The following is a 26,805-nucleotide window of genomic DNA, read 5'->3' as shown; positions in this document are numbered from 1 at the left end:
GACATACTGGTTTCTACATATTCTGATCAGGGTGGTATCTTCATTGAGGATAACATATTTATAGAATGTTTTACAGATTATCAAGAAGTTGCTCATATATTATCTCATCTAGTCTTCCTAGCAACCTTATGAGGGGCTGTTATCCCTATTTTATAAGGGTGGAAAAGTTAAGAAGCTTATCAACAGTGCAAATACTCAGGTAAATTGGTAGAAACAAGACTTTGACTTGGCCCTGCTAACTACATAAACTGTCTCTCTGAGTCTATAGAAACTGACACTATCTGCACAGTTAATATTGCATTATACTGTTTCTTCAAATTTATATTCTCTGATAAAAATATAATTTTGTAAAAAGCACAAAATGTTAGATATTTTCTGTGGTAAACAGAATAATGGCCTGTCCTAATCCCTAGAACTTGTGACTGTTACCTTCCTTACATGGCAAAGGGACTTTTCAGATGTGATTAAGTTAAAAGCGTTGACATAGGAAAGTTATCCGAGGTTATACAAGTAGGCCCAATGTAATCACAGAGTCCTTATAAGGAAAGGAGAGGCAGGAGAGGGTCAGAGAAGGAGATATGATGACAGAAGTAGAGGTGAGAGTGATGCTACTTCAAGGAAGGGCCCAGGAAGCCTAGGAATGCAGGCTGCCTCTAGAAGCTGGCAAAGGCAAGGAAATGGATTCTCCCCTAGAGCCTTCAGAAAGAACCAGCCCTGCCAACAACACCTTGCCTTTAGCCCAGAAGTGAGACCTCCAGAACTATAAAACAAAAAATTTATGTGGTTTTAAGGCACTAAGTTTTTGGTAATTTGTTACAGCAACAATAGGAAGCTAATGCGTTTTCTAATAAAAATTCTCCCATTTCAGGATAACCAAAAAAACATACACATATAAGTAAAGGATACAAGTCCATTCTGATAACACTGCACCATTTTCTTGACAGATTTAAGTTGTTTTTCTTCTAAATCATCCTAAAACAAATTATCTATTTTAGTTCTTTTGTGTTATTAATTCTGTTGAGATTTTAAAATTTTTCCTTAGTGTAAAAAGAGAGTAGACATGTTATCAAGTAATTCTTAAATTACTATATTATAATGTAAGCATTAAAAATGTTTCATAAAACAGTGAAGGTAAAAATAAACTACCATTTATATTTGAATAAGAAATTGCGAATCAAAACTAGGTTAATATAAAAGCATTAATTGTTTCCAGAAATAATATTAATAATACTGAAGTATGTTGAGCATTTTTCTATGCCATGTACCATTTAGGCAAGGTATATACATATCATTTCATTAATCTTCAAAATAACCCTATTAGGAGGTACTTTTATTATCCTTCTTTTTCGGAATATGAAACTCAAGCTGAAACACTACGTAATTACCCAAATCACACAGCTAATAAATGGTGATGTAAGAAGTCAAATTTGACAATCTGACTCCAGAAATTGTATTTTTAACCTCTAAAATATACCCAATGTAATGGCTCAAACTAAACATCTTCAGCCAATTAAAACAAAACAAAACAAAGCAAAGCAAAACTCTGTATACTGATGCATTTTCATGACTGAATCACTTTTTTGTGTGTGTGTGGTACGCGGGCCTCGACTCTTACTGTTGTGGCCTCTCCCGTTGCAGAGCGCAGGCTCTAGACGCACAGGCTCAGCGGCCATGGCTCACGGGCCCAGCCGCTCCACGGCATGTGGGATCTTCCCGGACCAGGGCACGAACCCACGTCCCCTGCATCGGCAGTCGGACTCTCAACCACTGTGCCACCAGGGAAGCCCCCATTTCTGTTCTTTTAACCTTCGTGTTTGTGAGAAACTGTGGCGTATATGTGTGTGTGTGTGTGTGTGTGTGTGTGTGTATATATCTGTGTATATAGACATATGTATGAACATATACATACACACACACATATACATATTTTGTCTACCCTTATTTAACAGCTAGTAGGAGCTCTACACAGTTGGGTTTCCTTTTTTAAAAACTGCAGATATATTCACAATTAAAAATAACTTTCACAATAATCATAGCCAACAAAAGATAAATTATTCTTATAAAGTCATTATTCTTAATGTGTTTTTTTCTTCTTTCTATGTAAAAATGTAGAGACTAAAAAATGTTAAAACAATGACTAAATTTTTGCACCTGCTAATCACAGGACATTGTTTTGATCTGCTATACCATGGTCAGCCCATTTCCCACTTACTGAAAGTATGCAATCTTCATCCTGTAGTAATTTTATAGTGTATACTGGCTTTTTAGGCATTCAGTCAATTCTTGGGTAACATCAGGAGAGTGTCATATAAACATGTATGCATATGCATTTATTATCCTTTCTCCTAATGCCTAAACTTCAATTTTGAGTCTTGTATCTTTATTTCCATTACATTCTGTATAAGAGTTCTCTCAAAATAAATTACTTATGACTGGATATGAGTATGTACATATCCTAATTTCTTATCAGGAAATTTTTAAGTACTACATCACGATACACTTTTTCTACCCTTATGCCCATATCCTACTTGGTAATAAGCTATGAACAGAGGCTAGATCAGTCTTTCTTTACTCTTATGATTTCTTCTGTTTATATCCACCATGGATTTGTCCATCCCATGTATTCAAATCTATTCTTTTCCAGCCTCCCTACCAGGTTAAATATATTCATACTAAATTTAAATAGTTCTTCAAGATGAGACATATACTATTTGAAATGTTTTCAACAAAAGGAGAGAAATGAGACATATTTAGGGGAATACATGTTACCTTTCAGGGAAATCACAGTTTCTAAGTGAAATAGAGAAATTTTCTCTCAAAGCTTACTTTACCAGTCTCTTCGAGGAGTTTGATGACACAATTTAGGTCCACAGGCTTGAAAACACCCTAAAAAACATAAAACTCATAGTATTCTATGTCATGAGAAACAAGAAATCACATCAAACACACTATTTTTATATGGCATTATCTCTTAGCAACTTAAAAATATCTTATGCAAAAAAGATAGTAAGGGATAATGAAAAGCAGATGAGACTTATAGGAGTAAATAAATTTTGGAGTGAACCCCCCCCCAAACCTCTTGAATTCTAGTACTACCTTACAATCTTTTTATTTTATTTTATTTTTCTTTATTATTATTATTTTAACATCTTTATTGGAGTATAATTGCTTTACAATGGTGTGTTAGTTGCTGCTTTATAACAAAGTGAATCAGCTATACATTACATATACATATATCCCCATATCTCCTCCCTCTTGCATCTACCTCCCACCTTCATATCTTACAATCTTAATGTCTTTAAATTTCTTAGTCCCGAAAGGCCCAAGAGAGCATCTGGAATAATAGCACTTCCATGCTTTGGAAAATAAAACGATCTCATTCATACATATTACATATCTCATGCATACACATTACACTGAGTTTGCCTACGCAGATATACATAAGACTAGCTTCTAAACTATAGGTAGGCAATCGCCTTCTTGAACCAGGTATCCCCTCTCCCAGCAGTCTTACATCACCTGTAGTAGAAAACAGGAACTGCCAAGTTCTACAGAGTTTACATCTTAAATATTTCTTGAGCCCACTCCATCTTTTTTTTTTAATTATTATTGGAATATAGTTGCTTTACAATGTTGTGTTAGTTTCTGCTGTACAACAAAGTGAATCAGTTATACATATACATATATCCACTCTTTTTTAGATTTCCTTCCCATTTAGGTCACCACAGAGCACTGAGTAGAGTTCCCTGTGCTATACAGTAGGTTCTCATTAGTTATTTATTTTATATATAGTCATGTATATATGTCAATCCCAATCTCCCAATTCATCCCACCCTCCCCCTTCCCCCTTTGGTAACCTTAAGTTTGTTTTTTACATCTGCGACTCTATTTTTGCTTTGCAAATAAGTTCATCTGCACCATTTTTCTAGATTCCACATACAGTATAAGTGATATTATATGATATTCATCTTTCTCTTTCTGACTTACTTCACCCTGTATGACAATCTCTAGGTCCATCCATGTCTCTACAAATGGCATTATTTCATTCCTTTCATGGCTGAGTAATATTCCATTGTACATATATATGTACCACAACTTCTTTATCCATTCCTCTGTCAATGGAAATTTAGGTTGCTTCCATGTCCTGGCTATTGTAAATAGTGCTGCAATGAACATCGGGGTGCATGCATCCTTTCAAATTATGATTTTCTCCAGATATATGCCCAGGAGTGGGATTGCTGGATCATATGGTAGCTCTCCTTTTAGTTTTTTAAGGAACCTCCATAGTGGCTGTACCAATTTACATTCCTACCAACAGTGTGGGAGGGTTCCCTTTTCTCCACACCCTCTCCAGCATTTATTGTTTGTAGATTTTTTTGATGATGGCCATTCTGACTGGTGTGAGGCGATACCTCATTGTAGTTTTGATTTGCATTTCTCTAATAATTACTGATGTTGAGCACCTTTTCATATGTTTTCTGGCCATTTGTATGTATTCTTTGGAGAAACGTCTATTTAGGTCTTCTGCCCACTTTATGATGGGGTTGTTTGTTTTTTTGATATTGAGCTGCATGTGTTGTTTGTATATTTTGGAGATTAATCCCTTGTCAGTTGCTTTGTTTGAAAATATTTTCTCCCATTCTAAGGGTTGTTTTTTCATTTTGTTTATCATTTCCTTTGCTGTGCAAAAGCTTTTAAGTTTAATTAGGTCCTATTTGTTTATTGTTCTTTTTATTTTCATTACTCTAGGCAGTGGATTGAGAAAATCTTGCTGTGATTTATGTCAAAGAGTGTTCTGCCTATGTTTTCCTCTAAGAGTTTTATAGTATCTGGCCCACTCCATCTTAATGATTTATTCAGTTCTCATTTCTCACTCAGTTTTGAAGGTTTCCTGCTGTTTGTTCTCCCCGCCTCTAGTCTTGCACCCTTACGGTTCTACCCTCTGATCAGAACAATAAAACCCAAATCTGAACACAACACATCTAAATCATTCAATGACTCTCCACTAATGCCTTTCACCCCCTCCTCTGTTTTCATTATGTTGTTACAATCCTATCTGTCTCCTTAGTTAACCTCCCCAGGTCCTTCAAGACATAGTTCAGGTGTCACCTCCCCAAGGGAGGAAAAAGGATACAACAAATGTCCCTCCTGGGTACTCCCATAGCACTTTGAATGTATATCCATCACAGTTCCCGTCACCTTATTCTAAAATGGTTTACATCCTTATCCCCTATCCCAAAGTTTACTGTGAGGGAAGACTTTTGTTTTCTGGCATCCCCAGCACCAAACACTGGGTGTAACATATATAAGTTATTTGTAGGTAAATGGGGAAGGAAATAGAAGGTGTTATCCAAAGTTTAAGTACTTATGATAGTATACAAATGTCAAAATTCTAAATGCAGTTTTGGCTATATTTATCTTGGGGATTAATGCTTTGCTGCATGGCGTTTTCTTTCATTCAAATGTTATATCAATACTGCTCACTCCTATTAGAAGGGTTAAGCTATCCCAGTCTCTTTTGTTTCCTTCTTCCCATCTCTCCTGCTTTCATACTTATTTCTACTTTAAAATAACTGTTTGAAAAGATGACGTAATAAAAAATATTCAAAAAGAAAAAGATCTTATTATCATCAAAATACATTTTTATTATTTTCTGCTTTATATATGTATTTTAATATTTTATTTTCTGTTTTTGTTTACATGTATAAATACATTACATAATTTCACTTAGTGTTAACACTATTGTATATTCTGATTTTTAAATTTATAATACATACCGTTCCATATTTCTACATAGTCACCTTTCTACGCAGTCATTATTCCATTGCCTCTTAGGGCTAGAATTTCCTTTCCTTTCACAATTACAAACTCACATGTTCTGATCTCAAGAAATCTCTTTCAAAACCAATTTTCAGTTAAGCATTCTAACATTAAGTCTGCAGAATAAGTATCTGAGTGAGTTTATTTACTCAATATGATTTTTACTTCAAAAATTAACAATCAAAAAGGATTTACTCCCATAATTGCTGGGTGGGTGACTCGCAGACTGGAGAACACTTATACCACAGAAGTCCACCCACTGGAGTGAAGGTTCTGAGCCCCCACGTCAGGCTTCCCAAGCTGGGGGTCTGGCAATGGGAGGAGGAATTCCTAGAGAATCAGACTTTGAAGCCGAGTGGGAATTGACTGCAGGACTTCAACAGGACTGGAGGAAAAATAGACTCCACTCTTGGAGGGCACAGACAAAGTATTGTGCGCATCGGGACCCAGGGGAAGGAGCAGTGACCCCAGGGGAGACTGAACCAGACCTACCTGCTAGTGTCGGAGGGTCTCCTGCAGAGGCAGGGGGTGGCTGTGACTCACCGTGGGGACAAGGACACTTGCAGCAGAAGTTCTGGGAAGTACTCCTTGGCCTGAGCCCTCCCAGAGTCCGCCATTAGCCCCACAAAAGAGCCCAGGTAGGCTCCAGTGTTGGGTTACCTCAGGCCAAACAATGAACAGGGAGGGAACCCAGCCCCACCCATCAACAGTCAAGTGGATTAAAGTTTTACTGAGCTCTGCCCACCAGAGCAACAGTCAGCTCTACCCACCACCAGTCCCTCCCATCAGGAAACTTACACAAGCCTCTTAGATAGCCTCATCCACCAGAGGGCAGACAGCAGAAGCAAGAAGAACTACAATCCTGCAGCCTGCGGAACAAAAACCACATTCACAGAAAGGTAGACAATATGAAAAGGCTGAGAGCTATGTACCAGATGAAGGAACAAGATAAAACCCCAGAAAAACAACTACATGAAGTAGAGATAGGCAACATTCCAGAAAAAGAATTCAGAATAATGATAGTGAAGATGATCCAGGACCTCAGAAAAAGAGTGGAGGCAAAGATCGAGAAGATGCAAGAAATGTTTAACAAAGACCTAGAAGAATTAAAGAACAAACAAACAGAGATGAACAATACAATAACTGAAATGAAAACTACACTAGAAGGAACCAATAGCAGAATAACTGAGGCAGAAGAACAGATAAGTGACCTGGAAGACAGAATGGTGGAATTCACTGCTTCGGAACAGAATAAAGAAAAAAGAATGCAAAGAAATGAAGACAGCCTAAGAGACCTCTGGGACAACATTAAACACAACAACATCCACATTATAGGGGTCCCAGAAGGAGAAGAGAGAGAGAAAGGACCTGAGAAAATATTTGAAGAGATTATAGTAGAAAACTTCCCTAACATGGGAAAGGAAATAGCCACCCAAGTCTAGGAAGCGCAGTGAGTCCCATACAGGATAAACCCAAGGAGAAACATGCTGAGACACATAGTAATCAAACTGGCAAAAATTAAAGATAAAGAAAAATTATTGAAAGCAGCAAGGGAAAAACGACAAATAACATACAAGAGAACTCCCATAAGGTGAACAGCTGATTTCTCAGCAGAAACTGTACAAGCCACAAGGGAGTGGCATGATATACTTAAAGTGATGAAAGGGAAGAAACTACAACCAAGATTACTCTACCCGGCAAGGATCTCATTCAGATTCATTGGAGAAATCAAAAGGTTTACAGAAAAGCAAAAGCTAAGAGAATTCAGCATCACCAAACCAGCTCTACAACAAATGCTAAAGGAACTTCTCTAAGTGGGAAACACAAGAAAAGAAAATGACCTACAAAAACAAACCCAAAACAATTAAGAAAATGGTCATAGGAACATACATATTGATAATTACCTTAAACGTGAATGAATTAAATGCCCTAACCAAAAGACACAGGCTTGCTGAATGGATACAAAAACAAGACCCATTGCAGGGCAGAAGTTGAGACACAGATGTAGAGAACAGACATATGGACAACAAGGGGGGAAAACTGGTGGAGTGGGGATGGTGGTGTGCTGAATTGGGTGATTGGGATTGACATGTATACACTGATGTGTATAAAACTGATGACTAATAAGAACCTGCAGTATAAAAAAACAAACAAACAAAACAACTAATACTAAACTTTCATTGGGTTATTTGCATGGAAATATGTTAATATAAATGTTTCAGACATTACATGAATTTTTTAAAAATCTTATATGTTCTGGTATAATGTTATAAGTCATAATTCTAATTATTACTTTAAAATGTATATCTCAGAAATAACTAAATTTCCTTGTCAATTGCATTATTATGAACTTTCATCAAATCTTTAACTGTGGTCATTTTTAAGTCTTTTGTCATTTACAGACAGTTCTGGGTGTACTCTGATGCTTTTGCAAATACGTTCCTATAAAAGGGTTTCATCTTCAAGGAATTCATGGAAAAGACTGACAAGTACAGGTTTCTGGTAACTGACTGTACTGCTGAACTGAATGAATAAGCATTTTCAGAACTCTAATGGAAAACTGATGAACTCATAAAAGTGCTAACAAAAGATAAAGATGAAAAAAAATTACATGGGACTGAGTGAACTGATGAGGATGATTATAATTTTTGTGACTTTCTGTTTGAATAAAATAAAAATCCCACAAGGAATCAGAGGCAAAAAATATACAAATCAATTTTCACTGCAAAGTAAAGGAGCTGTTACAGTGGAGTATTACTGGACTGAATGTCAATATTATGACATAGTATGAGTGTGTTTTGTGTTTGGTAATTGCAATCACTGTTGCTTTTGTTGTGGTCATCCATTTACAATGCTTGGTGTCAGTCTATTTACCTCTTGTAAAAATAAAATACAGTGTGTGTGTGAAAAAATAAATAAATAATTAATTAATTAATTAACCCTACCAAAAAAAAACAAGACCCATATATATGCTGTCTACAAGAGAGCCACTTCAGACCTAGGGACACATAGAGACTGAAAGTGAGGGGATGGAAAAAGATATTCCATGCAAATGGAAATCAAAAAAAGCTGGAGTAGCTATACTCATATCAGATAAAATAGACTTTAAAATAAAGATTGTTACAAGAGACAAGGAAGAACACTACATAATGATCAAGGGATCAATCCAAGAAGATATAACAATTATAAATATATATGCACCCAACATAGGAGCATCTCAATACATAAGGCAACTGTTAACAGCTGTAAAAGAGAAAATAGACAGTAACACAATAATAGTAGGGGATTTTAACACCTCACTTACAACAATGGACAGATCACCAAAATGAAAATAAATAAGGAAACACAAGCTTTAAATGACACAATAGACCAGATAGATTTAATTGATATTTATAGGACACTCCATCCGAAACAGCAGATTACACTTTCTTCTCAAGTGCGCACGGAACATACTAGAGGATAGATCACATCTTGGGTCACAAATCAAGCCTCAGTAAATTTAAGAAAATTGAAATCATATCAAGCATCTTTTCTGACCACAACGCTATGAAATTAGAAATGAATTACAGGGAAAAAAACAAAAAAAACACAAACACATGGAGGCTAAACAATACGTTACTAAATAATCAAGAGATCACTGAAGAAATCAAAGAGGAAATCAAAAAATACCTAGAGACAAATGACAATGAAAACACGACGATCCAAAACCTATGGGATGCAGCAAAAGCAGTTCTAAGAGGGAAGTTTTTAGCTATACAAGCCTACCTCAAGAAACAAGAAAAATCTCAAATAAACAATTTAACCTTACATGTAAAGGAACTAGAGAAAGAAGAACAAACAAAACCCAAAGTTAGCAGAAGGAAATAAATCATAAAGATGAGAGCAGAAATAAATGAAACAGAGACAAAGAAAATAATAGCAAAGATCAATAAAACTAAAAGCTGGTTCTTTGAGAAGATAAACAAAATTGATAAACCATTAGCCAGACTCATCAAGAAAAAGAGGGAGAGGACTCAAATCAATAAAATTAGAAATGAAAAAGGAGAAGTTACAACAGACACTGCAGAAATACAAAGCATCCTAAGAGACTACTACAAGCAACTCTATGCCAATAAAATGGACAACCTGGAAGAAATGAACAAATTCTTAAAAAGGTATAACCTTCCAAGACTGAACTAGGAAGAAATAGAAAATATGAACAGACCAATCACAAGTAATGAAATTGAAACTGTGATTAACAATCTTCCAACAAACAAAAGTCCAGGACCAGATGGCTTCACAGGTGAATTCTATCAAACATTTGGAGAAGAGCTAACACCCATCCTTCTCAAACTCTTCCAAAAAATTGCAGAGGAAGGAACACCCTCAAACTCATTCTATGAGGCCACCATCACCCTGATACCAAAACCAGACAAAGATACTACAAAAAAAGAAAATTACAGACCAATATCACTGATGAATATAGATGCAAATATCCTCAACAAAATACTAGCAAACAGAATCCAACAACACATCAAAAGGATCATACACCATGATCAAGTGGGATTTATCCCAGGGATGCAAGGATTCTTCAATATACGCAAACCAATCAATGTGATACACCATATTAACAAATTGAAGAATAAAAATGATATGGTCATCTCAATAAATGCAGAAAAAGCTTTTGACAAAATTAAACACCCGTTTATGATTAAAAACTCTCCAGAAAGTGGGCATAGAGGGAACCTACCTCAACATGATAAAGGCCATATACGACAAATCCACAGCAAACATCATTCTCAATGGTGAAAAACTGAAAGCATTTCCTCTAAGATCAGGAGCGAGACAAGGATGTCCACTCTCACCACTATTATTCAACAAAGTTTTGGAAGTCCTAACCATGGCAATCAGAGAAGAGAAAGAAAAGGAATCCACAGAAGAATTAAAACTGTCACTGTTTGCAGATGACATGATACTATACATAGAGAATCCTAAAGATGCCACCCGAAAACTACTAGAGCTAATCAATGTATTTGGTAAAGTTGCAGGATACAAAATTAATGCACAGAAATCTCTTACATATACACTAATGATGAAAAATCTGAAAGAGAAATTAAGGAAACACTCCCATTTACCATTACAACAAAAAGAATAAAATACCTACGAATAAACCTACCTAGGGAGACAAAAGACCTGTATGCAGAAAGCTATAAGACACTGATGAAAGAAGTTAAAGAGGATACCAACAGATGGAGAGATATACCATGTTCTTGGATTGGAAGAATCAATATTGTGAAAATGACTATACTACCCAAAGCAATCTACAGATTCAGTGCAATCCCTATCAAACTACCAATGGCATTTTTTACGGAACTAGAACAAATAACCTTAAAATTTGTATAGAGACACAAAAGACCCCGAATAGCCAAAGCAATCTTGAGGGGAAAAAACGGAGCTGAGGAATCAGACTCCGTGACTTCAGACTATATAGATAGCTACAGTAATCAGGACAAAATGGTAGTGGCACAAAAATAGAAACACAGATCAATGGAACAAGATAGAAAGCCCAGAGAGAAACCCACACATCTATGGTCAACTAATCTATGACAAAGGAGGCAAAGATATACAATGGAGAAAAGACAGTCTCTTCAATAAGTGGTGCTGGGAAAACTGGACAGCTACATATAAAAGAATGAAATTAGAACACTCCCTAACACCATACACAAAAATAAACTTAAAATGGATTCAAGACCTAAATGTAAGACTGGACACTATAAAACTCTTAGAGGAAAACATAGGAAGAACACTCTTTGACATAAACCACAGCAAGATCTTTTTTGATCCACCTCTTAGAGTAATGGAAATAAAAACAAAAATAAACAAATGGGACCTAATGAAACTTCAAAGCTTTTGCACAGCAAAGGAAACCATAAACAAGACAAAAAGACAACCCTCAGAATAGGAGAAAATATTTGCAAATGAATCAACGGACAAAGGATTAATCTCCAAAATATATAAACAGCTCATGCAGCTCAATATTAAAAAAACAACAACCCAGGGCTTCGCTGGTGGCGCAGTGGTTGAGAGTCTGCCTGCCGATGCAGGGGACATGGGTTCATGTCCGGGTCCAGGAAGATCCCACATGCTGCGGAGCGGCTGGGCCCGTGAGCCATGGCCGCTGAGCCTGCGCGACCGGAGCCTGTGCTCCGCAACGGGAGAGGCCACAACAGTGAGAGGCCCACGTACCGAAAAACAAAACAAAACAAAAAAAACAGCCCAATCCAAAAATGGGCAGAAAACCTACATAGACATTTCTCCAAAGAAGACATACAGATGGCCAAGAAGCACATGAAAAGCTGCTCAACATCAATAATTATTAGAGAGATGCAAATCAAAACTACAATGAGGTATCACCTCATACCAGTTAGAATGGGCATCATCAGAAAATCTAAAAACAATAAATGCTGGAGAGGGTGTGGAGAAAAGGGAACCCTCTTGCACTGTTGGTGGGAATGTAAATTGATACAGCCACTATGGAGAATAGTACGGAGGTTCCTTAAAAAAATAAAATTAGAATTACCATATGACCCAGCAATCCCACTACTGGGCATATACCCAGAGAAAACCATAATTCAAAAAGACACATGCACGTCAATGTTCATTGCAGCACTATTTACAATAGCCAGGTCATGGAAGCAACCTAAATGCCCGTCGACAGACGAATGAATAAAGAAGTTGTGGTACATATACACAATGGAATATTACTCAGCCATAAAAAGGAACGAAGTTGAGTCAGTTGTTGAGATGTGGATGGATCTAGAGACTGTCATACAGAGTGAAGTAAGCCAGAAAGAGAAAAACAAATATCGTACATTAACACATGCATGTGGAACCTAAAAAAATGGTACAGATAAACCGGTTTGCAGGGCAGAAGTTGAGACACAGATGTAGAGAACAAATGTATGGACACCAAGTGGGGAAAACCGTGGCGGGGTGGGGATGGTGGTGTGCTGAACTGGGTGATTGGAATTGACATGTATACACTGATGTGTATAAAATTGATGACTAATAAGAACCTGCTGTATAAAAAAAAAAAGGGATTTACTATATACTTATTTATCCTTGGTATTATGATTACCATTAAAATTGTTACATCTTACTATTAAATTGTTTAAATTATTAAATTTACTGTTACAAAGTTTTTTGATAAATAGAGTTTTGCCTTTTAAGGTTTTGGGATTTAACAGTGCCATCTGCCACTACCTCAGTTGTCCTTTTTCTTCCTGTGTTCTCAGAGAAATAAATATATATAGTGAGTTTTTATTTTCCGATTTTCTGCAATATTGGCTTTGAGGGTTGTAAAAGATATTGAAATGTCAGAGCAAAAATTTTTTTTAATACCTGTATGTATTTTCAGAATTTTTTCCCCCAAATGAGCAGGTATAACTTTTCCAAGAAAGAGTGTATAAAGATTAAAACATAGATTTATCTTGTATTATCTCTAAATTTATCTTATATTACTACTTCTTGTTACCCTGTGTTTTACTTGCATGGCACATATTATATTTTTAAGGTTTCTCCCTCTCTCCCTCCCTCCCTTAGCCTTTTCCTCCGTCTATACATAGTTATAAGCAGCTTCGACATTTCAGAAACTGTGCTAGGTGTGGGGAACGCATTGCCCTGACTTCAAGTACCTATCAATCTGGCTGAGAGGTGTGCTCTGGAACTATATAGATGGGGACAGAATGGTATGGGGAGGAGGGATGGGAATGGGAATGGGATGGGAATCTGGGACAGCTTCTGGAAGAAGTAATCTTCAAGCAGAGGTGAGACTGAGTAGGATTTGTGAGATGAACTGAAGGTTTGAGAAATGGAGCAAAGGAAGTAGCATGTGTGAAGGCCTGGAGATGAGAGAAAACATGGCATTTACAGGACTGGTGAGACATTCAGTAGGTTGGAGAAGATAGTTCAGAGGATAGTAGCTACAGATGATGCTGATAAGGTAAGTAGAGGTCAAATCATGAATAATAATGATGATAATAACAATAATAGTGATAGGTAAAACTTATTAGACAAAGTCTATTTCTAGGTACAGCTGTAAGCACTAAATGAATTTACTAACTGAATTCTATGAGGTAGATACTATTATTAACCCCATTTTACAGAGGGCCTTGTATACTATGCTAATGATCATCAGAAGCTATTGAATGGTTTGAGAGACTGGATATAAAAACAGACAAAGGCCAGACTATATCTAGCAACAGAACTCTGTCCTACAACCTCTGTAGCAACCAACCTGGGGAGTCAAACCACAACTTCTGCAGCAACTGGCTCAGAAAAGTCAGTATCTGGTCAATGATTGTCAGATTCCCTATTTTTTACCCCAATTTGTCTCTCAGGGCCAACCAGAAAAAGACAAGTATGCTTCCCAAATCAATCACACAGGTTGCCTTGCTTCTAGCTAGCTCACTTCCAGCTTCCCCAAGGCAACAGCCTCCAACCAGAGCAATACAGAAGCCTCCCTTTTATTCACTGTAAAGCTCCCCTGCCTGTCTTGGGAGTCTCTGCTAAATGTAAGCAATGCTGGCAGATTCTCTTTCTATAGCAAGCTCTGAACAGCAAGCCCCTGTTCGTTCTCACTAGGGTGGTCTTCATTGATTTCCACAGGTTTTAACCAGAGGAATGTAACAATAAAAAAGATAATTCTGTCTGCTGAGACTGAGCTGGAAAGATCTAGACTGGAGGTGGGAGACCAGTCTGTGACTTCAGGCCTTGACTAAGGCAGTGGCAATCGGGATACACAACAATGAATGGAATGAAAAGCATCAAGGAGGCAGAATCAGCAGGACCTTATGAGTGATTTGATTTGGTGGGAAAGAGAAGGAAAAGGTAAGGAGGACGTACAGGCTTGAGGAATTACATAAGTGGTTGGCACCATTTCCTGAGACAGGGATGCTGGAGGGAGAAGCTTGTGTTGAGGCTGGAAATGAGTTAAATTTGGGGCAGAGATTTCTAAGTCACAGGCTTAAAGTAATAATTGGAACAGTCTGGGTAAATGAGATCACACAGGCAGGGTATAGAAGAGAGAACATATGGATGTAAAAATAAAAATAATTGCTGTTATTATCATCATAAGATGTTTATGGAGAAATTGTAAAAACATTTAACAAAACCTTTTAAGATCAAAAGCTTAATAAACTGCTTTGAAGAAAACTAGACCTCCACTTACGTCAAGTTATAGAATGAACTTATTTTCCCACTTTACCAAGGAACATTTCAAAGGGGGAAAGTCCTGCTCCTTTGATACTTAGTTATAGGGAAAGGATCTAACATTTATTATGGTCCATTAATGTGTCTGGTACGTTATATCTTAATTAATCCTCAAATATACCATATGAAGATAGATTATCCCTGTTGTTGAAACTTAGGCCCTGATATCTAACTTGTTAAGGTCACATAGCTAGTATATGGGCTAGCAGGGCTGTCTGATGCAGAAACACTGGTTCTTTGCACCTTCATTCTCTGCCTGACTTCTCAGCTGACCACAGAGGCTACTTCTAGCAATTACTCCAAAGCAGGGGTAGGCAATTTAAGGACACAGTCCATGGCAGTATTACAGATAGTGGCAGGATATGACATCAACTAGCAGATTGTGCAGGTTCTCAGACGGAAAGCAAATTTGGGCAAGGAAGCTCAGCCATGATACTATGCAAGTGAAAACAAAAAACTAAGCGCAATCATATTTATTCTACAAATATTACTGTGTGCCTCCATTGTGCCATTGTTCTAAGTGCTGAAGATATGGTATTGAATAAACACAAAAAATCTCCTGCTTTTATAAAGAATTGATATGCTTTGGGGGAGACAATAAGTTATACAGTGTATTGCAAGATAATGCTCTGGAGAAACGGGAGTAGAAAGTGCTAGGATGCTTAAGCAGTGGTCGGCAAAAGACTCACAGAGTGGGTAAAATTTCAGCAGTCTTGAAGGAGGTAAGGGGACAAGCCATGGATAGGAAGGGGAAAACTTCCAGGCAGTGGGCATAGCAAGTGCAGAGGCCCTTAGGCAGGGTATACCTGGCATGGTTGAGGAGATGCTAGGAGGCCAGGGTGGCTGGAACACAGAAGGCTTTATCAGCTACTAATGAGGACTTAAATTTCTACTCTGAACTCAGAGTTGAGAGGGGAGGGACACGCAAGTATTAAGATATATGTTCTACACTTAAGGAGAGGGAGAGACAAAACAAGACACATGAAATAGTAACAAACATAAAACAACTGATAATTAGGTGAGAAACTCAGACCAAGGACTACACCCATTTATGAGAAGAAGGTCTGTGAGAGTGAAAATGAATGGGAAGTATGTCCTATTGGGGGTTACTTTATGGTGGAGAGGTAGGATCTAAAGGTAGGGTAAGATTTAAATTCAGAAAAGAGGGGAGGGCATTCATTCAATACATATTTAATATCCCCTCCTGTGTACCAGGTGTTGTGCTGGATGCTACTGGGAGATAATAGGGGACACTACAGAAAAAAACAACAGAGAAGGTTTCTGCCCTCATGAAGGTGGCACTAAGCAGAGTACATGGTACAGATAAAGTACAGACTATACATTGGGAAACCTCGCAAACAGGACAAGAAGTGGACCTGAGGCACTCTGAGGATGGCAGACCCCTTAGATACCATCTAGTTCAGTGGTTCTGAGGATAAAAATCACTTAAAGGATTATGATTAAGTAAATCTAGGGAAGGACCCAGCTATGTACAGGTTTTTTTAAGAAAAGCTCCTCAGATGACTGTGATGGTCACCCAAGTTTGGGGAACACTCATCTAGTACAGGCTTGTTTTACAGAAAAGGGAACAGGTTTAGAGAGTTGAGTGATCTGGTCAATGTAATGATATTAAGCGAGGGAAGCAATAAGGAGCTACTGCAGAAGCCTGAAAGAAAGAACAGGTGGGACTCAGAGGTAGCAAGGAGGATGGTAAAGTGGTGTGAATGGAGTGGGAAGCGAGGAAGAGGTGAGACCCAAAGGATGTGACATTAATCCAGGATTGACTGAGGCATTGTGGTGACAGGAAAGGAGAGCAAGTAGTTCTTTTTTTTTTTTTTTAAAGAGTTTTAATTTTGTTTTACTCCTTTCTTTCCCTCTCTGCCCTCCTTTGGTTTTTTTGTTTGTTTGTTTTTCTTCTGTATGCGGGCCTCTCACTGTTGTGGCCTGTCCCGTTGTGGAGCACAGGCTCCGGACGCGCAGGCTCAGCGGCCATGGCTCACGGGTCCAGCCGCTCCGCGGCATGTGGGATCTTCCAGGACCGGGGCATGAACCCGTGTCCCCTGCATGGGCAGGCGGACTCTCAACCACTGCGCCACCAGGGAAGCCGCAAGTAGTTCTTTTAAAGCCCCATTTGGTACCATATCGTCTGACCTGGCAGGGGGAGGGTTGGAATTTTTATTGTTGTTGTTTACTTTGTTTTATAATCTGAGTCCATGTAAAACCATCTCCTATGGCTTTCCAGGAGTTAGCTGCTGTGAAACTGTCACACTGTACATACCATACTGCAGCTATGATACACTAAGTGTTGCTACTCTGAGTGGAAAATGGAGTCCTTCAACCAGTAGCAATGGCATCACCTGAAAACCTGTTAGAAAAGCAGAATCCAGGGCTCCACCCAGACCTACAGAATTAGAATCTATATCGTTTAATAAGTTCCCCAGGTGCTCCAAATGCACATTAAATTTTGAATAATCACTGCTCCAAAGGGCTTCTGATCCTTTATAATAAGAGGAACAACATTTAAATAAATAGGAAATAGATAAAGGGTGAACAATTTGTGATTTCTCAAGCATATGATGAAGCTGGCTTAATGGATTGAGGTAGACTCCACATTCTCACTTTAAGCTACTAGGATATACCGTACTGTCACTAGGAAGAGGAGGAGGCTGCAAATATGGAAAGGTTTGAAAAGATTGGAAACATTTAGAGTTCCAAGGCAGAGGTGTATAAAGGTTATCACTGTAAGTGGCAAAGAGCACTAGACTCCACTGCCGGTAAAGAAACTGAGTAACTCTCAGTTAACTTCTCGTGGCCTTAGGGTCCTCATTTGTAAAAACAACCACAAACAAAACCCAGGAAGGCTTAGAGACCATTTCTCCCAGCTCTAAGATGTCTTTATTCGATTTCCTTTCTTTTGGTAGAAACTGCCTTTTTCTTCAGTACTATAAAAAATGTTAATATCCCTAGAAGCAGTTATTAACAGGGTAGGAACTTTAATTAATACAAACTGATTTCTTCCCGGAGGAGAAACCTAGGCCCTGTAAGAAGAGGCAGTAATGAAAGAGGAAAAGAAAGGGAAAGGGAAGGGAGAAAATAAACACACATATACACAGGTATACTTGTTCTGCATTATTTGATACATTGTGGACTATTTTGGCAACAGCCTGTTAAAAGTATTTCCCCTTTTTTCTTCTTTTTAACCCACTCTTGCCTGCCTCCTATAACCTTGAGACCCTATCCCTTCTTTTTTTTTTTAATACCAAGTAAAGGAAGAATGACAGCCATCAGATACCAAATTCACCTACTCGTCAGTTTTGCCCCATGCCTGGCAGAACAGCAGTAGTGTTGAGCCCCCTTGCAGCCTTGGGAGTGAAGGGACAGCTGTTGTTCCTCAAAATCATCTGCACCTGGATTGGAATACTTCCACAAACCCGATTAGGTAAATTCCCCTAACACCTGCTCCTCCTCATGCAGAAGTGTTGTTTCTCTGTGGGTTGAATGTCTGGCCATCTTCAGAGAGTGCAACCCTACTCCCACCATAGAAGAGGTCCCCAGTCAACTAGCCTCTCCTAAGGAACTCTCCAGGATCCTCCAGGATGTGGACGCAGGAGACAAGGTTCCTGACGCAGCCTGAGACTTGTGAAGCCTCAGCAGGAATTCCCATAGTAGCCCCACACCATCAGCGTGAGGAGGTAGGGCAAATTTCCTCCATAGAATTCACGTTAATTTAAGGCTTGATCATGGATCTCTGGGGAAGAGCAATGGAACCCTAGTATGAAACAAACGCCTTGGAGTTTCTAAACACCCTCGCTACGAGTGGAGATCCAAGCCAGGGTTCTGAAGTGAAATTTCTCAACAGAAATTCGAAAGAACTAGTTTTGTAAGACAAAGAGTAAACTAAAAACCAAATACAAGCACAATAAATCAATTCTATTCGATCCCAATTCTCTCCGACGCACTTCTAACCAGCTTCCAAATTCATATAAAAATGTTGCTAAATTTCTAATTTTAATAGTATTTCCCTCCCCTCCAGGTGCAGGTTTTGGTAGCAGCAAATTTAAACACGGGAGGATTTACCCCTATATCAAGAACATCACACGATAACAGCGATCTACATATAAAAGCCCAGTGCAAACAAAGGGGTCATCAAATCCAAATTTTCGCTAAGAATGTTTCCCTCCCTCTCAGGTCCTTCGTGGGGTCACACTTTTCGAAGAAAAGCCGCCAAACCTTTCCTACTCAGTTTACTGGGACGCTCCGGGAGGACCTCGAGACACGAGTCCCCAGACAGGTTGGTCGACGACAGCCAACTCCCCTCGCAGGCGGCGCAGTTCTCAAAGGGATCAGCTTTGAGCTTGGAACCACAGTCCCCCGGGCTCCCCTGGTTTCCCCTCAGGCCCCCGTTTCCTCCCTTGCTGCCCCCAGGCATCATCTCCGCCCCCAGATCTCAACCCCCGCCCCCGCCTTCACACCCTCCAAAGCACAGACACCTGGCCATACCTGCGCTTCCTCGTCCTCCGTCACCACCCCGACTACCGGGATTTGGCGAGGGCTGCTGAACTTGATCGTGCTGCCGGGTGCCCGGGCCTGGGCCGTCGCCGCAGCCTCCGCTGTAGACATGGCTGTGCGGCGGAGTGAGGGGTGGGGGGTGTCCTCCTGTCCTACATTGTGCCCGCAGCCGCGAGACTGCAAGAGGCCCCGCCACCGAGAAGTGAAAGCCGCCTGAGAGCCACTAGAGTCGCGAAAGGTCCCGGGGGTCCGGCCGTGGACTCGGCCACCGCGACGCCACCCGCATCCCGCGGAGGCAGCCCACCGGCGTACCTAGGCAGCCTGCTTGCTGGCAGGTTGTTAACAAGCCAATGCGTTGCTAGGGGCGGGGCCAGAGGCTGCTGGAGCGCCAGTACCTACGGAAGCCCGAGGATCCAAACTACCCCAAACTCTTATCTGAACCTCTAAACTTGGAGGGGCTGGGTTTGCTTGCGTACCAGAAAAAGCGGGGGAAGACCTCGGTATGTAACAGTGGAGTGTTACCTTGGCGACATGTGCGTCTCAGTCTTTGTAGTTTGCGCTGGGCCTCCTTGAAACAAGCATGGGCGGGTAGAGGGATGAGGGATGGATGTGGGATGCAGGAATGATGGATGATGAACCGATAATGTTGGAAGCTGAAGCAGTTTATCTCACCCAGGAGAAGTGACTAGTGTCACCTACATTCCCCAGCCTTTTACCTCTTCTGTACTTCAGTGGCTCTCCCAGACAATTAAATAACCACCAAGGCATTGTACACAATGTTAGAAGGCTTTCGAGTCAAATTATTGAATCTAGAGCAAGTAAACCCCTGAAAGCCCCATTTCCTCATAAATTTTTCACTTTTCTCATCAATAGGATTGCCGTGAGAGGACAGAATGAAATGATAGTTTTGTAAAGTGGTACTTGGCACATAATAAGCAAGATGATCTGAATGACATTTCTGGCCCTACAAATAAAAAGAAATGGAAAACCTAGATTGGGCTTGGCAGCACTTGATGTGAATCACAGCCAAAGAAACCAAGTTTCTTTGAAAGAGTACTGAGCACTTCCAATCCCTATTTACTCAATTCTATTCATTCTTCGGCTTTCCTCAACTGCCCTAACCGAGGTCACAACACTTGTGGTAAAATTTTGTGGACACTTTCTTGTCCTCATTTTGGTGTACTTGTCTGTAGTATTTTACACTGTTGACCACTCACGCTTTCTTGAAACTCCCTAGCTCGGACTTCAGCATTCTTTTTGTTTTTGTTTTTTTATCTTTACAACTACTCATTGGTGCTTTTAGAGTTCCTCTCAGGCCTTACACCTAGAAGTGGTTCAGTAGGTCTAAGGTTGCTATTAACCCGAGAAAGTGCAAAGGTGTGTCAAGTGTATTATTAACATAACTTAATTGTTGTTGTACATTCCAAGTATACTACATCAAGAGGAGACTGAAACCACTTGGATAAACACAGTGGAATCCTGTGAGAACAGCACCCAAGCCTAAGATGGTGGTGGGAAAGCTGATACTCTGATGATTTGCTATACTTTGTGCGCTCATCTGGCATCTCAAGATGAGGAAGGACAAAGAGGAGGGATTGCCAAGGAAAATTTCCCACTTAAAGTGGAGCTTGCCTAGGAGATATCAACTGACTTTTGTGATTCAGCACAGTAGACTGAAGCTGATAAGGGTCCATAAATCTCAATGGCCCTGAGAAGTCAGACTCTCCTCACTGGACGTGACTGAAGACATTTCCCTAACGAATGAACAACAGGATTTTTGTTTTATTTTAACCAACTGTGTACCGACCTATAGATTCATTCTGTTCCATATCCAGAGCACGAGTTTCCCATCCTTAATTAGCACTACTCCCATGAACTCCCCCTTTCTAGCACTTAAAAACTTTTGACTTTTCCCCATCAGTGAAATTCTTCATAGAATGGGTTCCCTTACCAGGAAGTTAATAGATCTAACTTTGTAATTTTTATCAGCTCTAATGGTTTTTGTTTTATCTTTTGACAGGTGAAAAGCAGCCAGAATGGAAATCCTCAAACACCCCACACTCAAGCCATCTGGACTGAATTACTTGCAGTTTTTCACAGGTGCCAAACTTCCTCCTGCATTACCTTTGCATATGTTGTACATGTGACTGTCTTCTGATGTCTAACTCCTTATAAGACTCAGCTCCTGTGACCTTTTCTAGGAAACCTTCTGCTCTGCTATGTTAGGTGCCACTTTGTCTGTCATTCTGGCTTTGTACTGACTGCATATTTGACCGGTATTTACTGGCTCAGCAGACTTCCTACTAGACTGAGATTTTTTTAAAGCAAGAAGAGTCACATACCCAGGTTTGCATCCCAAGCCCTCAGCATAGTGTCTAGAGTAGTGTTTCTCAAAACTTAATATGCACCAGAATCATCTGGAAAGCTAATTAAAAGACTCCTGAGCCCCACCTTCAGAGTCTGCCTCAGTAAGTCCGGGTGGGGTCCATGGGTTTGCATTTACAGTTGACCCTGGAAGAGTACAGGTTTGAACTGCAGGGGTCCACTTATACGCAGATTTTTTTTCAATAAATACAGACTACAGTCCCACACAATCTGGTGGGCTTAATCCATGGATATGGAACCTTGGATACAGAGGGACAACTGTAATGTTACACCTGGATTTTTGACCGAGCCAGGGTCGACATCCCAACCCCACGTTGTTCATGGGTCAGCGTATAACGAGTTCCTGAGTGATGTTGGTGCTTCTGGTCTGGCAACCTGGGACCTCCTGGTCTAGATCATTCTAGGTACTCAATAAACATTCATGAAAGATTTCAAGGATTACTTTTTTATTTGATTTGAAACCAAATTAAAGCATTTCATAAGTTTACCCAGAGTAAGGTACACACTAAGTCCTTGCTACTCAGAGTGAGGTCCTTGAACTACCTACACAGCTATTACATAGGGACTTGTTAGGAACACGAAGTTCTGGCCCTGTGCTGGACCTACTAAATCAGAATCTCCATTTTAACAAGATTCCCAGGTAATTAGTATACATGTTAAAAGTTGAGAAGCACTGCTCTGGTGTGGGTTGTATATTTTCATTAGTATTGTTTTGGCAGTCGCTGTAAAACTGGCTTTTTTTTTTTTAATATCTTTATTGGAGTATAATTGCTTTACAATGGTGTGTTAGTTTCCGCTTTACAACAAAATGAATCAGCTATATATATACATACGTTCCCATATCTCTTCCCTCTTGCGTCTCCCTCCCTCCCACCCTCCCTATCCCACCCCTCCGGGCAGTCACAAAGCACCGAGCTGATCTCCCTGTGCTATGCGGCTGCTTCCCACCAGCTATCTACCTTACTTTTCCATTTGTGAATTTTCCATGTCCTTTGTTTTCTTACTGATGATAATGTTGAGTGTATTTGTTTTTCTTCTTGTTAAATGCACCAAGCTTAAGCTTTTAAAAAGCTTTACCTGTTTAAATTAGCTAATGAATTTAGGTTTAATCATTATTCATTGATCCTTCTTTGCTATCGATTTTTGAAGGCTATAAGTTAAGAGCACAAGAGACAGTATGACACCAGAACACAGAAGGAGGTAGGGGTAAAATGCCTAACTATTGAATTGGTAAATTATTTCAGCAAAAATATAAATTAATAGTAGAGAAATGTATGAGAGATGAATTATACACAGAGAATAGAAATGCTTCAATCTGGTAACAGTTCAGCAGAATTTAACATTTCTGTTAAATTACAAATTACAATTTCTTAAAAGCTGTTGTAGACTTAAAGATTAACTACAAGTTTTAGTAATTTATTGACCTGTGTACCACTTTGTTACTTCTAAAAGTAACAAAGAAAACTAAATATATTTTTAACATAAATATGTTAAGAAATAATATTCTTCTTCTGATTTTTTTCCTGATACTTGTTTGCACCCTGCCTAATTAGCAATATTTAGTAAAATTATAATTATTCATTAGCATGAATTAAGAATGTTTCTAATTACTATTTTAGATTATATATGAATTTGGTAGTTGCTAACCTAATGCCAGGTGTCCTAAATGTTCAAGCAAATGTTATTCCTTTCTGAGTCAGAGTAATTTGTTTTAAACAGAAAAAGTTTATAGCACATGTGAAATGTAATTATAGTCTTACTAGGTGGGATGTAGGGGAATTATGTAACAGAAGAAATACATAAAAGCTGGAATTTAATCTACTTTAGTGTTTTAAAATATCTTTGAGGTTGATTGTTGCAGAAACAATGCACAAAAAAGAAACAAAAGTAATTACCTCTTACTAACAGAATCATTAATGTTAAATTTGATAATAAGTACCTGGAACAGAAAACAAAAGAACAGCCACCCCTGAAGTCAACCATTCTACTAAAAAAGTGTACTAATAATCCAAGTTGCAAGTTATTATTATTTTTTTTAACATCTTTATTGGGGTATAATTGCTTTACAATGGTGTGTTAGTTTCTGCTTTATAACAAAGTGAATCAGTTATACATATACATATGTCCCCATATGTCTTCCCTCTTGCATCTCCCTCCCTCCCACCCTCCCTATCCCACCCCTCTAGGTGGTCACAAAGCACTGAGCTGATCTCCCTGTGCTATGTGGCTGCTTCCCACTAGCTATCTATTTTACGTTTGGTAGTGTATATATGTCCATGCCACTCTGTCACTTTCTGCAAGTGATTTTGAAATAGGAAGCTGCAGGAGCTATTCATGTTTAGTGGAGCAACTAAATAAATGGTAATAAATAAGATTAATTTAAAAAGAGCGACTTTTATCTGATCAAAGCTTCAGTTTCATAACATAATTCCAGTTCATAGTTCCATGAACTGAAAATGTTCTTGAGCTTTTAGAACTAAAAACTATTTATTGTGTTTACATGGTGGGTTGCTATAGTGAAGTACCCCCAGGAGAGAACTGTCTTTATTGTGGAGCAGGACTAATCAGACAAGCTTATTCCAGTGACATTAATTATTCAAGTTCTGTAATTAACTTGACTTGTTTTGAGTCCATGAACCGTGTTTTAGTTTTTGAAGGCTGTGGGAACAAATACCACAAACTGGGTGGCTTATGTAACAGAAATTTTATTTCCTCACAGTCTGGAAGCTAGAAGTCCAAGATCAAGGTGTCCAAGATTGGTTTCATTCTGAGACCTCTCTCCTTGGCTTCTCCCTTTGTCATCACATGGTCTTCCCTCTGTGTCTTAATCTCCTCTTCTTATAAGGATACCAGTCATGTTGGATTAGGGCCCACCTCTATGACCCCATTTTACCTTAATTACCTCTTTAAAGGCCCTTTCTCAAAGCTCTCAGCCAGTCTGGGTTTTGAGTCTGCAGGGCCCTGTGCCTGACTTTGTGAAAACCATCATTTATTTCATGTTTTATTTTCCAGTTGAAGAATCCACTACCAAAATTACTATGCTAGCCTAGGTTTCCTAGAGCCTGCCACAAACAACAAGAAACATTTACCTGCTGCCAGTTCATTGGGGGGTACTATTTCTGGGAAGCAGAGGGGAGGAAAAGATGGAAGTGAGGCAGGCAGTGGAGGAGGGTGTACAAATATAGGTGTTACTGAGCTGCCATAGCTTTTCAACAAGAGTGGTTAATTGCTCAGTCTTTTAGGATATTTTCATGGATTATTGCACTTTGGAACAGCCTATCTTGGGGAGATGAAGGGAGAAGAATTTATCTACCAGCTCCCTCTTGTGCTGCATCTCTTTGGTCAAAATTCACCCTCCAGGGCTTCCCTGGTGGCACAGTGGTTGAGAGTCCGCCTGCCGATGCAGGGGACACGGCTTCGTGCCCTGGTCCGGGAAGATCCCACATGCCGCAGAGCGGCTAGGCCCGTGAGCCATGGCCGCTGAGCCTACGCGTCTGGAGCCTGTGCTCTGCAACGCGAGAGGCCACAACATTGAGAGGCCCGCGTACCGCAAAAAAAAAAAAAAAAAAAAAATTCACCCTCCAAGTAGGGTTGCCAGATTTAGAGGGGGAAAAAAAGGTCCCATGCAATATTTGTAACAGAATTATACTAAAAATGTTATTTGCTGTTTCTCTGCAATTCAAATTTGATTGAGTATCCTGTATTTTACCTGAACCCTACTCTCAGGACATTAACACCCATGCACTTCCAGGCAGCTGCAGGGGGAGCCATAGCCTCCACAGATCCCGTGCTCAGGCACAAAGGTCAGTTTCTTTTCCTCAGTACAGCAATGTGGCAGGGGTGATGGTGGCGGCAGTGGCAGCAACAGCAGCGGCTCCACATGGGACCACAGGGCAGCTCCAGGCCACTGGCCAGGAGGAAAAGCAAGAAGTTGAGACAGTGATGGGGAGGGGCATGTGCAGGAGGATGCAGGTATGGCTGCATGGATGTGGGATGATAAATAACATAATTTTCTGTAAAAATGAGGCAACATTCATTAAACTATCTCGTTAGTGTCGGTAGGACCATGTTGCACAAGACACTAGGAATATAGTCGTAAGACAGAGTTCCTGCTATCAGGAACTTACAGAATATAGCTTGAATATTGTGTTCAGTCCTGGTTTAAAGATACTTAATAGGGCTTCCCTGGTGGCGCAGTGGTTAAGAATCCACCTGCCAGAATGGCCATCATCAAAAAATCTAGAAACAATAAATGCTGGAGAGGGTGTGGAGAAAAGGGAACCCTCTTGCACTGCTGGTGGGAATGTGAATTGGTACAGCCACTATGAAGAACAGTATGGAGGTTCCTTAAAAAACTACAAATAGAACTACCATATGACCCAGCAATCCCACTACTGGGCATATACCCTGAGAAAACCATAATTCAAAGAGTCAAAATGTTCATTGCAGTTCTATGTACAATAGCCTGGAGACAGAAACAACCTAAGTGTCCATCATCGGATGAATGGATAAAGAAGATGTGGCACATATATACAATGGAATATTACTCGGCCATAAAAAGAAACGAAATTGAGCTATTTGTAATGAGGTGGATGGACCTAGAGTCTGTCATACAGAGTAAAGTAAGTCAGAAAGAGAAAGACAAATACCATATGCTAACACATATATATGGAATTAAAAAAAAATGTCATGAAGAACCTAGGGGTAAGACAGGAATAAAGACACAGACCTACTAGAGAATGGACTTGAGGATATGGGGAGGGGGAAGGGTGAGCTGTGACAAAGCAAGAGAGTGGCATGGACATATATACACTACCAAACGTAAAATAGATAGCTAGTGGG

General features: G+C 39.5%; 1 protein-coding gene across 3 annotated transcripts in view; it reads right to left on the bottom strand.

The window, feature by feature from the left end:
• CFAP69 (cilia and flagella associated protein 69) overlaps positions 1 to 19,885 on the bottom strand; it is a 69,759-nt gene extending 49,874 nt beyond the window's left edge. For all 3 annotated transcript variants that reach the window (XM_030857346.2, XM_060304555.1, XM_060304556.1), the window contains exons 1-3: positions 19,570 to 19,885; positions 2,827 to 2,886; positions 907 to 972 (exon numbers count right to left, since the gene is read on the bottom strand). In XM_030857346.2, coding sequence (XP_030713206.1) covers positions 907 to 972; positions 2,827 to 2,886; positions 19,570 to 19,689 — 246 coding nt within the window. In that variant the 5' untranslated portion in view covers positions 19,690 to 19,885. The remainder of the gene's footprint in view (positions 1 to 906; positions 973 to 2,826; positions 2,887 to 19,569) is intronic.
• Between the last annotated feature and the right edge of the window lie 6,920 nt (positions 19,886 to 26,805).

The sequence above is a fragment of the Globicephala melas genome, chromosome 9 (genome assembly GCF_963455315.2).
Source record: "Globicephala melas chromosome 9, mGloMel1.2, whole genome shotgun sequence".
NCBI lineage: Eukaryota > Metazoa > Chordata > Mammalia > Artiodactyla > Delphinidae > Globicephala > Globicephala melas.
The sequence above is the reverse complement of the archived record's forward strand: the minus strand, read 5'-3'. Positions and strand labels throughout refer to the sequence as shown.